The sequence below is a fragment of the Salvelinus alpinus genome, chromosome 23, assembly GCF_045679555.1.
Source record: "Salvelinus alpinus chromosome 23, SLU_Salpinus.1, whole genome shotgun sequence".
Classification (NCBI taxonomy): domain Eukaryota; kingdom Metazoa; phylum Chordata; class Actinopteri; order Salmoniformes; family Salmonidae; genus Salvelinus; species Salvelinus alpinus.
The window spans coordinates 42,963,816-42,976,806 of record NC_092108.1 but is presented as its reverse complement, the minus strand read 5'-3'; the positions used below and the strand labels follow the sequence as shown (position 1 = coordinate 42,976,806).

Sequence of the window (12,991 nt, the reverse complement as noted above, 5' to 3'; positions counted from 1 at the left end):
CTCCAGTCTGAGGTCCTGAGCGCTCTGGCGCAGGTTTTTATCAAGGATCTTTCTGTACTTTGCTCCGTTCGTTTCCCTCGATCCTGACTAGTCTCCCTGCCGCTGAAAATCATCCCCACGGTATGATGCTTCACAGTATGGATGGTGCCAGGTTTGTCATTTACTGAGTGGCTTCCGTCTGGCCACTCTACCATAAAGGCCTGATTGGTGGAGGGCTGCAGAGATGGTTGTCCTTCTGGAAGGTTCTCTCATCTCCACAAAGGAACTCTGGAGCTCTGTCAGTGACCATCGGATTCTTGGTCAGGGAAGTTTGGTCAGAAAGATGACCAAAGCCATTCTCCCCCAATTGCTTAGTTTGGCCGGGCGGCCAGCAGTTCCAAACTTCTTCCATTTAGGAATGATTGAGGCCAGGGTGTTCTTGGGGTTCTTCAATGCTGCAGAATCTTTTTGGTACCCTTCCCCAGATCTGTGCTTCGACACAATCCTGTTTTTGAGCTCTACGGACAATTCCTTCGACCTCATGGCTTGGTTTTTGCTCTGACAGGTGACTACCTTTCCAAATCATGTCCAATTAATTGAGTTTAGCACAGGTGGACTCCAATAAAGGAAGATCAATGGAAACAGGATGCACCTGAAGGGGTCTGAATACTTTCCGAATGCGCTGTATATCTACACATAAACATTTGGTATTTGTTATTATATTAGGATCACCATTAGCTGTTGCAAAAGCAGCAGCTACTCTTCCTGCGGTCCACACACAACATGAAACATAATACAGAACATAATTAGACTAGAACAGCTCAAGGACAGAACTACATACATTTTTAAAAAGGCGCACACAGCCTACATATCATTGCATACACACAAACTGTCTAGGTCAAATAGGGGAGAGGTGTGGTGTTGCTTTATCTGTTTTTTGAAACCATGTTTGCTGTTTATTTGAGAAATATGAGATGGAAGAAAGTTCCATGCAATAAGGGCTCTATATAATACTGTATGTCTTCTTGAATTTGTTCTGTATTTGGGGACTATGAAAAGACCCCTGGTGGCATGTCTGGTGGGATAAGTGTGTGTGTCAGAGCTGTGTACATTGACTATGCAAATAAATTGGGATTTTCAGCACATTAATGCTTCTTATAAAAAGAAGTGATACAGTCAGTCTCTCCTCAACCCCTTAGCCAAGAGAGACTGGCATGCATAGTATTTATATCAGCCCTCTGATTACAATTAAGAGCAAAATGTGCCGCTCTGTTCTGGGCCAGCTGCAGCATAACTAGGTCTTTCCTTGCACCACTGGACCACACGACTGGACAATAATCAAGATTAGACTAAACTAGAGCCTGCAGAACTTGCTTTTTGGAGTGTGGTGTCAAAAAAGCAGAGCATGTCTTTATTACTGCCAGACCTCTCCCCGTCTTTGCAACCATTCAATCTATATGTTTTGACCAAGACAGTTTACAATGTAAGGTAACGCCAAGTAATTTAGTCTCCTCAACTTGTTCAACAGCCACACCATTCATTACCAGATTCAGCTGTGATATAGCACTTAAGGAATGATTTGTACCAAATACAATGCTCTTAGTTTTGGAGATGTTCAGGACTAGTTTTTTACTGGCCACCCATTCCAAAACAGACTGCCACTCTTTGTTAAGGGTTTCAGTGATTTCATTAGCTGTGGTTGCTGATGCATATATGGTTGAATCATCAGCATACATGGACACATATGCTTTGTTTAATGCCAGTGGCAGGTCATTTGTAAAAATAGAAAAGAGTAGAGGGCCTAGAGAGCTGCCCTGCGGTACACCACACTTTACATGTTTGACATTAGAGAAGCTTCCATTAAAGAAAACCCTTTGAGTTCTATTAGATTGCCAAATCGTGGATTCAGAACTGAGGTTGAAAAGCCATAACACACACGTTTTTTCAACAACAGGTTATGGTCAATATTATTATCAAAGGCTGCACTGAAATCTAACAGTACAGCTCCCACAATCTTATCAATTTCTTTCAACCAATCTTCAGTCATTTGTGTCAGTGCAGTACATGTTGAGTGCCCTTCTCTATAAGCATGCTGAAAGTCTTTGGTTAATTCGTTTACAGAGAAATAGCATTGTATTTGGTCAAACACAATTTTTTTCAACAGTTTGCTAAGAGCTGGCAGCAAGCTTATAGGTCTGCTGTTAGAACCAGTAAAGGCCGCTTTACCACTCTTGGGTAGCGGAATTACTTTGGCTTCCCTCCAGGCCTTAGGACAAAGACTTTCCTATAGTCTCAGATAAAAAATAAAAAAGATATGACAGATAGGAGTGGTTATAGAGTCAGCTACCGATTACATTGTGCTGTAGTCGGTTCCGGAAATAAGTGTCTAACCCTTTTGAAAATTGTTTTTTGAAATATTTGGGAAAGCAATACATTTTCCATTTGCAATTTATCTAGCTTAAATCCAGGGAAAATGCTTAATATCGCAAACATTTCAGCTACCATAATCCCCAAAATGAATCTTAACTGAGTGCGGCCCAGCGGGCAAAGCCAGTTCAATTGTTTATTACAACCAGACGTTGGTTGAAATTACATTATTATGATATAATTTCAACCAGTTTTGCCCGCTGAGTGTAAACTCTGCAAGGTGAATGTAAACAGTGATGCAGTGGTGTGGCGATTTGAAGGACAGTGGTGTGCAACTCATTTTCCCCTTCCTCTCGCTCCATCCTTCTGTCAGGCTTCTCCCACTCGGCGTTCACCTTTGGCATAGAAAGCCACATCAGCCAGTCCAATATCAACGGAGCCCTGGTTCCCCCTGCTGCCCTCATCTCCATCATCCAGAAGGGCCTGCAGTACGTGGAGGCAGAAGTCAGCATCAATGAGGTCAGTACCCACAATGCTAACTTTCCTATTTACTGACTGTACCCCAAACTAACCGGGTGGTATACCACATTTTACTATATACCGGTATTGATGCATTGACCGGTTTGGGGTTTTACTTTACAATCTATAACGGTATTTCAATGTTTGGTTGGTTAAATGTGATACGCAACTCAGGCAGGTATAATGTCCGTTTTTATAGTTTACTCCGTTTGCTACTTGAGTCGTCTTTCTCCCTCCTGCTGCATGCCACTTCCAAACACAAAGCCCTGCCCCTGTCACACAAGGAGAGAGCAGTTGTTCGACCACGGAGTCACGAACACTTTCTTTTCGTTCACTCGGCAGTCTGCATGGTCAGATAGATGGAACAAGATGTTGGTGAAAAAAATGCTGCTTTCCATGTGTTCTATAATTACACAATCTAATAGTAGTTTGCAGACAGTAAGATACACTCAGTAAGATACACTATCTGCTATTTTGTATTTTCTTAGCCATTTGTGACTAAAATAAATATTTTTTGCTTTTTAGCTAATGCTAATTGCTAGTTAGCTGGCTAGCTAGCTTGCTAAATGTACTAAGAGTCAGAACAAATGTATAAAGCTAATACAGCCTGGTACCAGTGTTTCTGCAACAATATCTTAAATCCGAGAAGAATAGGTGAAACATATGTTAGCTAGCTACATGGTTTGAGAAAACATCTCATTACGGTCCCCTGGAAACATTGACCAACACTTTGGTTTCTACCCTGTCAATAATAAATTCATTTTCGTGTCAAACAACAATGCACAACAAATATTATGGCTGAACTCAAATGTGCTGGTTGATAAAATACCTGTATTTATGGGAAAGATGTTTGAAAAGGGTATTTTGTTTTTAACCTCTCTTGGGCACGTGAGACGGTAGCGTCCCACCTCTTCAACAGCCAGTGAAACTGCTGGGTGCCAAATTCAAATACAGAAATACTCATTATAAAAATTCAGAAAACAAAACATATTTTACATAGGTTTAAAGATTAACTTCTTGTGAATCCAACCACGGTGTCAGATTTAAAAAATGCTTTATAGTGAAAGCATACCTTACGATTATTTGAGAACATAGCCCACTAGACAAATCATTACAAACAGTAGCCAGCCAAGTAGAACAGTTACACATGTCAGAAATAGAGATAAAATTAATCCCTTACCTTTGATGATCTTCATATGGTTGCACTCAGCAGACATTCATTTACTCAATACATGTTCCTTTTGTTCGATAAAGTCTCTTTTATATCCAAAAACCCTGTCCTGCAGGTGCGATGTTTGGATGTACCAATCTTGTGCAGGTGTTGTTACACGTGGTCTGCCACTGCGAGGACGATCAGCTGTCCGTCCTGTCTCCCTGTAGCGCTTTCTTAGGTGTCTCACAGTACGGACATTGCAATTTGTTGCCCTGGCCACATCTGCAGTCCTCATGCCTCCTTGCAGCATGCCGAAGGTACATTCACGCAGATGAGCAGGGACCCTGGCCATCTTTCTTTTGGTGTTTTTCAGAGTCATTAGAAAGGCCTCTTTAGTGTCCTAAGTTTTCATAACTGACCTTAATTTTCTACCGTCTGTAAGCTGTTAGTGTCTTATCGACCGTTCCACAGGTGCATGTTCATTAATTGTTTATGGTTCATTGAACAAGCATGGGAAACTGTGTTTAAACCCTTTACAATGAAGATCTGTGAAGTTATTTGGATTTTTACGAATGATCTTTGAAAGACAGGGTCCTGAAAAAGGGATGGTTTTTTGTTGTTGCTGAGTTTATAAAACTACCCAAAATTCAAGACTTTGTGCTTTTCAGCTAAAATTATTATATAGAATTCTTGCCACCAACAAAATGTTGAATATTTGGGGCATTCAATCATCGAAGCTCTGCAGATTTTGTTGTGAGGATACAGAATCAATAGACCATTTATTTTGGTATGGCCCTCAGGTAGGTAGCCTGTTTCTGGTCTCAGGTTCAGGAATGGCTGACAATGCAGAACATTGATCTAAAATAGACCCTATAAATAGTGCTGTTGGTAGATCTGGAGAGACCGGGTTAGTCAATTAATAATATACTAATACTCTTAGTTAAAGTATTTATCTTCAACTCGCTGTCTTTGGATTCTATTTGATTAGATGGATTGAAATTGTATGTCAAACAGCACAGCAAAGTTGAAAGATATATGGTGCGTATAAATCCGAAGAGGGTGGCCAGCAGAGATCTGAGGGAAGCAGAGGGCTGGGATATGGAATTGGAGACAAGTGGGAGTGGAGTTGCTGGGCGGGGGATAGAATGACGGTCAAAGATAAGTAAAAAAAATAAAAAATAAAGTCTGAATAAAACAAAACGTAAGTTTGAATGACGGTGTGGAACAGTGTTTTTACAGCTAATGCCTGTTTGCCAGAGGCTGATGCCGTGCTGCTGTTTGTACACATGCATATACACACACACTCATTCAAATCTGCACGTACACGGACACACACACAGGTAAATAGTTCCATACATGCACTCAAACATATTCAGTTGGCTGTTACGGTCTTTGTTGTCCTTGATGTCTTTGTTTTTTGCATTGTTTTCTGTTTTTTTTTTTCTCTCTCTTTTGTTTATTTTGCTGGTGCATGGGGGGGGGGGTGGAGAAATGCAATACAGTGATCCCTCGCCACTTCGCGGTTCACTTATCGCGGATTCGCTATTTCGCGGATTTTCATAATGCATTTTTTATTTTTTTTTGGTGCATTGTGCTCTGCATTCTGATTCGCTAAAAACTCACTCCCGCTTCTTGTATCAAAACATGCTACGAATTGTGCTATCATTTTGTCGTCTCGTGCAGTTATGTGTACGTACATAAAACAGCTTGGCAAATTTACATTAAGTTGGCCAGGAAGGAAGGAAGGACTAACGCTTGGTCGCTTAGCAACCATGGTGCGAATGGCCACTGAACTTAAGCGAGTAGCTGAGGAATGGGACCCTTTGATGAGCCGTTCATTACAGTTCTCCAACGTAATCGATGGTGGCATGTCGGTGTACAAGGATCTTTTTGCAAAGAAGAAAAAAGAGCGACAACAGCTGCCTATCACTATGCTCTTCTCCCGAACAAACACACCTGCACCGCGGGCTTCAGAAGAAGAGAACACTGCAGAGCGCAGTCAGGATGCAGCGGCCCAGTCTGAAGAGCAGTGAAACGGCCTACACGTGAGTCACTGTATTTGTATACATGTAATAGTTGCTAATTGTAAAAAAAAAAAGAAGTTTTCTATTTCGCGGATTTCACTTATCGCGGGTCATTTTCGGAACGTAACCCCCGCGATAAACGAGGGATTACTGTATATTTTTTCTGAGTGGAGGGAGGGGGGTCTCGGATGGTTGAGGGGCAGCTCTTGGGGATCTGTGGGGGGGGGGGGGGGGGTCTTGGAGGGCTGGCGGTTGGGAGCTTAGGCCGGTGGCTGATGGATCGCTGGTTCAGGTCCCCGTTTTTTGACCTTGTGAGATCTGTCGACGTGCACTTGAGCAGGGCGTTGACCCTGGTTGCTTGTGTGTGTCGCTCTGGATGGGAGTCTGTTGGATGACTAATGTGATGTAGTTGTTGAGTGGCTTTACGCAGGTATATTGTATGTTTTAATCATTCAATAATAAAGAAATAAATGCATTCAAGGAGCTCCCTGCCCACTATGTTCCGCCAATAGTATTAGAATAATAATTATGTGATTCAAACAGTTCAATTAACCAGGCCTAGATGTGTGCCCATATCTTGCAGCCCTGCATGGCACAGTGTGGAAATTATAACAAAAGTGCAAGAAATGCAGAAATTGTTTAAAAGGCTGAATTTGGTTTGGTTTGAACAGTATAAAACAATCAGAATGAAGAAAGCCCCATTGCAGTCACTTACAATTTGTGTTGCCACCCTAGGGTTATATTTAGAACTTTTATTAATCAAAAACATAAAATAGCGTCATACAGTCTAATAAGTGAAAAATGTTGTGATATGATATTTAGGCTATATCGCCCAGCCCTATGTTAGACATATCTGTTGAAATATTAGAAGGTTAAGAACGAAACATCAAATTTTAACTTTTGAGTGGAATTCCCCTTTTTTAATGAAAACGTTTCTGAACCTGTATCACTGGTTAATGGCAACTGCTGTGTTGAAACGCATGTCTCAGGTCGTGTTAATGCAGGATGATGCGTTTTTTTACATAGAAAAGGAACGTTAAAATGTAGAAAAGTTCTTGCTGCATTTTGTAAACGGATATCTAAAGTGCTTCCTATTGAAAATTCAGTTGCACTTCTCCACTGGGATTACATTTATTTGCTCTTGTCATTGAACCACCAGACAGCGCTCTGACTGATGTATAGGTTACTTTTCTCCGGTGTATTTTTTTTCTCCAGTCGCAAATTTAAAATGCAAGATTAACTTCAAACAAAACATTAGGAAATGTAGCTGGTTACATTCTTTCTATGATAAACATAAAAAAAATATGCATCGTTTTTGAAAAAAATACCTTGCTTTTTCTTTGTACGCTAATTTACTTGCGTGGCTGGTAGCCAAATAGATTAGCACTTCTTCTGTTGTCATCTGATAACGGTTTTCTGCCTAATGTGTTGCACTAATGCATTTTGTGTGAAGAAAAACTAGTTGCATGCCCTGTATCACTCAATTGAAGCAAAAAAAACACTGACTTTCAATGTGAAACTAGGAATGGGCTTGAGTACTCAAACTGATGTCAAAACTCAATCTTTAACCCGGAGGTCAATTTTTTAAATATTTTTTATACTGTAAACATTTTGGTCAATGTTGTCTTGAAGACAACGTTCATTTGCTTTGATTCTAGTGTTCCATTTGTGCATTTGTGGGACACAAAAAAAAAACAGGCCAGGCATCACACGGTTCTGCTGCCTAAATTCCCTTTCCCCTCTGTCTCACTAGCTCGTTTGTGTCTCACTAACTCGTTTTTCGTCCGACCGCGCCCTTTACACAGAAGTGCTGAGTGCGCCTACAGAAATAAATGCGTATAAAAACGTATCTAACTGATGGGATACATGAGCTACATTTTTTTGCACAAATTCAAAATGGACTGGTTGAAGTAGGGAAATATGTGTTCCCACAATGAGCTGCAGTTTTGGAATAACTACGTAATTTTCCTCTTAGGCTACTTTGTGGTTATCACTAGTTACCACAGCCACAAAGTAAAAGTTGGCTGTCGTAAAAATTCATGATGACAAAAATTTGCTGAATTTGTACTTTTCTGTGTGAAAAACGTATAATCCTGCGTTAACGCGAAATGTGTCTCCGCATTTAACCCAACCCCTCTGAATCAAAGAGTTGTGGGGGGCTTCCATAATTGACATCCACGTCTTCGGCGCCCAGGGAACAGTGGGTTAACTGCCTTGCTCGGCCAGAACGACAGATTTTTACATTGTCAGCTCGGGGATTCGATCCAGAAACCTTTCGGTTACTGGCCCAACGCTCTAACCACTAGGCTAGCTGCCGCCATTTTGAAGATTATGTTCCACGATATAATATAACCAGTTACAGTTTCAATAATTAATGTTAAATGGCACTTGTTTTTCATTAACTGGATATATGAGGCAATTAGGATTCGTTATCTGTAATGGTTTTTTGATAAATTAGGCTTTGTTGCACACTGTTGGCATATAGATAAATGTGCACATTTTTTCCCTTGTTCTAAAAAAATAGCTCATGCGAGTACTTGTACAGTCAAAGGCCAAATGCCCATTCCTATATGCAATGCAGATTAAATCGCAGATTTATTTGACGGTCAGCGTTTTGAAAATGCAGATTTCTGAAAGTTAATGCTGCGACCCCTGTATCATGTCACCCAGGATGGCACTCTGTTTGATGGGCGGCCCATCGAGTCGCTGTCTCTGATCGACGCTGTGATGCCCGATGTGGTGCAGACACGGCAGCAGGCCTACCGGGAAAAGCTGGCCCATCAGCAGCAGGCAGCTGGGGCTGGCAGCGCCAGTGGCACCCAGGGCCCCCAGCCCAGCGGCACCAAGAACGGAGAGGGTGGAACTGCTGCCAACGGCGAGGAGAATGGTGCCCACGCCTTAGCAAGTGAGCAGAACCTTTCATTATGACACCTCTTTTATTTTTGTTGAATTTTACATAATAGTTAACATAACCAGGGTTGGGTTCAATTCCAATTTTATTTGAAATTCCAATTCCATTTTTTTATTAACTTATGAAGGGAATTCTATTGAATTCAAGTTTTGGAATTGTGTTGAATTGTAAAAACATTTAGTCAGTTAATGAAATGAATGCACTTAGTATCAAATTTACTGCAAGATTTGTTAGAAATAATTTCAACTGATTTTGTATATTTCTGGTATAGCGACGCTGTCTGAACATTGACATTATCGCCCTGAAAGCCTGAGGGAATTGAAATCAAATTGGAATTTGGGGAATTCTTGGGGATAATATTGAACTAGAAATGTAATTCACCTAACATTGGACTTGAGAGGACTTGAATTGTCTCTGAATTCAAAGACTGACCTGGAGTTTGAATTGAATTAAATGGAATTTATTGGAAGAGGGAATTGAATTAAGATTGGATTTGTTTAACCCCTGGTCATAACAGTACAAATGATTTACAATACATAGAGCTACATAATCACCTCCTTGAGTTTAAAGTTTAAAGCACAACCTTTTCCTCTCCAAATCATTCCTACTAACACTAGCGTAGGTTTAGGTGCTACTTGACAAGCCGGACCAATGAAAATATTGAGGTTTCTTCCGTCATGCATTTTTACAGTGGTCGAAACTCCCTTCAGCCAATGCTTACATCAATCCTGCACTTTTAAATGATAATCAGGGAATGTTCAAGTGCACAGTTGGGAGATTTAGGGCGTAGCCCAAGACCTCAATGTGATGGTAAGCGGACAAGATGGATATAATCCATTTGATACAAAGTTGAGTCCTCTATCTAACTCTATGGTGTATTCCATCACCTCCCCTCCAGACCACCATGCAGACATGATGGAGGTGGACGGGGACGTTGAGATTCCCCAGAACAAGGCCATGGTGCTGCGTGGCCACGAGTCCGAGGTGTTCATCTGTGCCTGGAACCCCGTCAATGACCTGCTCGCCTCAGGGTACAGAACCGACTCCTTTATCCTTCTGTTTCTTTTCTCTTTCTAACTTCTCTTTCTCTCTCCTTCGGTTTCACTGTCTGTCTTCTCTCCTTTTTCTCTCACCTTCCTATCACTCACTGTCTCCTTCTACTTCTCTATCCCTGTTTCTAGTGAAAGACAGCCTAAAGTTAAATGCTTTTTGTTCATGAAGTAAATTCCCCCTTCATATAGCATTGGCAGTTTTCATGCGTTGACCTACATTTTGATGAGCAGAACTTAATCAGGGAAGTTTACAACAGAGTGTTGGTTGGTTAACTTAAGATAAAGCATGTGTATATTTGGCAGGCTTACGTACTCGCACATCTAATTTAATCCTGAGAAGTGTGTGTTTTATTAGCCCTTTACACACGTACCCGTATACAGTTTGAAAATTGAAGATTTTGGCACTAATAAGTGCCTAAATTGGAACGTAGTGTCTGTACAGTAACCTGCTATACATGACGTCAGAGCTCTCTCCTCAGAGTGATTTATTTTAAACAGGGCTCAATTTGGTGAGTTGAAAGACAATGTTTTCAGAGATACACAGACAGATGTTCAATTTAGTTTATTCTGCATGTTCTTTGGGATTTTCTAAACGGATTAACAATTCCACATTGAACGTTGCATGGTGATGAATTACGGCCATGACATCTGTTTGGTGAGTAGGCCTAGGCTTAATGATTCTGTTCCGAACAGAATGAGCCGCCGTTGGTTTATTGTGAAGAAAACTTGCCGCAGCAAATGCACCTGAATGCACTCATGACTCTTTCTATGCGCGCACAAATTACGACCTGTTTCTCTGAATCGCCTTGTGAAAGCCTAACACTGTAAGATCGTATTTTATACTGTAAGATCGTATTTTATTAACTAGTCAGGTTGGCAATAGAGCAAGCTTTCAAATCATGCCCACCTGACCCAGATTGCTATTTAAAATGGACCGCTTTTGGATTGCGTAAACAACAGTAATTGTGTGATGTCGGGGATGCAGGGTTGTGTTCCAAACGAAACAACTACAAGTGTGCTTGCTCTAGCGCCTCAACAGCCCAGCTAGGAGAGCTAAAAAAAAAAACAAAAAAAAAGTTACTTATAGTTGACTCTTCTTTTCTTTTAGTCATAAAAGTGTATTGAAAATGCTTAGGAACTACGTACGCTTTGGAGATGTGTGTGGCCACTTGGAGACACCAGTTAGTCCTCTCACTCAAACACTTGTTGTTTTTTTTATCTTATGTTGCACCTACCCCACCTACCCCAGGAATTAGTCTTGTCATTTCACTGAATGTATCCAGAGTATTTTAAGATTCCATTTAGCCCTATTGCTATAGTCCAATTCCCACAAGGGTAAAGGGTTAATGATGCTATGTTTTAGGCTGACAAGCAGCCAAAGAAGTTGCACATTAGATGACAGTGTGTACCGTGTATGTGTGTGTGCGCGCGCAGGTCTGGGGATTCAACGGCGCGGATCTGGAACCTGAGTGAGAACAGCACAGGCAGCTCCACCCAGCTGGTGCTGAGACACTGCATACGGGAGGGGGGTCAGGACGTACCCAGCAACAAAGACGTCACCTCACTGGACTGGAATGTGGGTTAGAGAGAGAATGTGTGTGTGTGTTTTGAGGGGTGGGGGCAGACAGACTGTGTGTGTACACACTCTGGTGTGCGTGTGTGTCTCGGCTGCCAAAGGCATTCTCTGGCAGCGCTTCCCAACCGGATATATGGGAAGGCTTCGTTCCCTCCCATGGAAAATGCAGGGCTTTCACTACCGCTACTCAGAATATAGACTTACAGTAGAGCAGGCTGTCATTTCTCCCTGCTCTACAAGTTGCTGGAGGATACTGAACCAGCATTTTTATGTACTTTTGGCCAAATCACAACTCGAGATAATTAGGAAAAACTGACTTTCTCAAATGTTTGTCATCAGGAGATTTAAGCTAAGATTTGAGTAATTCACAAATCTCAAGTTAGGATCAGTGCCATGTTTTGTCCTAATTTGGGGTGTAACAGAAACCCAGAACTTCAGGTTATTGAAAAGGTTTGGTTTTGGTCCCAAAAATGACTAACTGAGGAATTTCTATCTTTCAGAGTGAGGGTACGCTCCTAGCCACAGGCTCATACGATGGCTTTGCCAGAATATGGACTAAAGACGGTAAGCAATTTAAAGATACACTATGGGCATGCTAATTGTTTACGTAAAATGTTGGCTTGAATCCTTAGTTTTAGACGAACAATATAAGCTTTTGCTCACAGGCGAGGGGAGGAGTGACGCTGTCTGTCCAATTAGGTCATTATGGACAATATTTCTGTCCATTTAGGGGACCCCTTTGTGTGGCTCAAGAGCAACCTCGAAGGCAAAAGTTCCGTATTGCCTCTTTTTTTTAATGTCAGAACTTTCACATCTCAACATTTCTAAACACATTCACAGATGGTCTAAAGTACTGTTCTCTTGCTAAACAAGCACCATGACATGTTTTTTGCAGGTAACCTCGCCAGTACCTTGGGCCAGCACAAAGGTCCTATATTTGCCCTCAAATGGAATAAGAAAGGCAACTTTATCCTCAGTGCAGGAGTAGATAAGGTAAGATAATGGTTTGTGTGTTACAGGTCCAATGCAGACATTTGTATCTACATTTTTACTCAGAAAGGATTTGATATTAAGTGCCTTACTGTGATTGTTTCTGTTCGGGCCATTTTCATTGAAAATAAAAATAGCTTCTTAGCAAAGAGCAATTTCTCAATTAAGATTTTTGCTAGGACTGTCTGGTTGTTGTCTGAGTGTGGAGGGGAAAACTAGCTGTTATTGGCTGAGAGGTTTGGAACTCTCTTTCTTATTGGTCTATTTAACTAATTTACTGGCAGGCCAAAAAAACTACTCTTGAACTAAAAGGGCTTTATCATAATTGTAACAATTTCACAGTATTATTCCAAACTCATAGTGAAAATACCATGAGTGTACAAAACATTAAGAACAACCCCTCCCCCCTACTCATTCCAG

At 41.2% G+C, this 12,991-nt stretch overlaps 1 protein-coding gene across 3 annotated transcripts in view; it reads left to right on the top strand.

Moving 5' to 3' along the window:
- Window positions 1–12,991, top strand: part of LOC139551080 (F-box-like/WD repeat-containing protein TBL1XR1) — a 35,548-nt gene that overhangs the window by 12,279 nt on the left and 10,278 nt on the right. For 2 of the 3 annotated variants that reach the window (XM_071362466.1, XM_071362467.1), the window contains exons 4-10: window positions 2,720–2,865; window positions 8,713–8,947; window positions 9,852–9,984; window positions 11,440–11,581; window positions 12,082–12,145; window positions 12,312–12,353; window positions 12,477–12,574. In XM_071362466.1, coding sequence (XP_071218567.1) covers window positions 2,720–2,865; window positions 8,713–8,947; window positions 9,852–9,984; window positions 11,440–11,581; window positions 12,082–12,145; window positions 12,312–12,353; window positions 12,477–12,574 — 860 coding nt within the window. The remainder of the gene's footprint in view (window positions 1–2,719; window positions 2,866–8,712; window positions 8,948–9,851; window positions 9,985–11,439; window positions 11,582–12,081; window positions 12,146–12,311; window positions 12,354–12,476; window positions 12,575–12,991) is intronic. The other variant, XM_071362469.1, reaches the window with a different exon arrangement.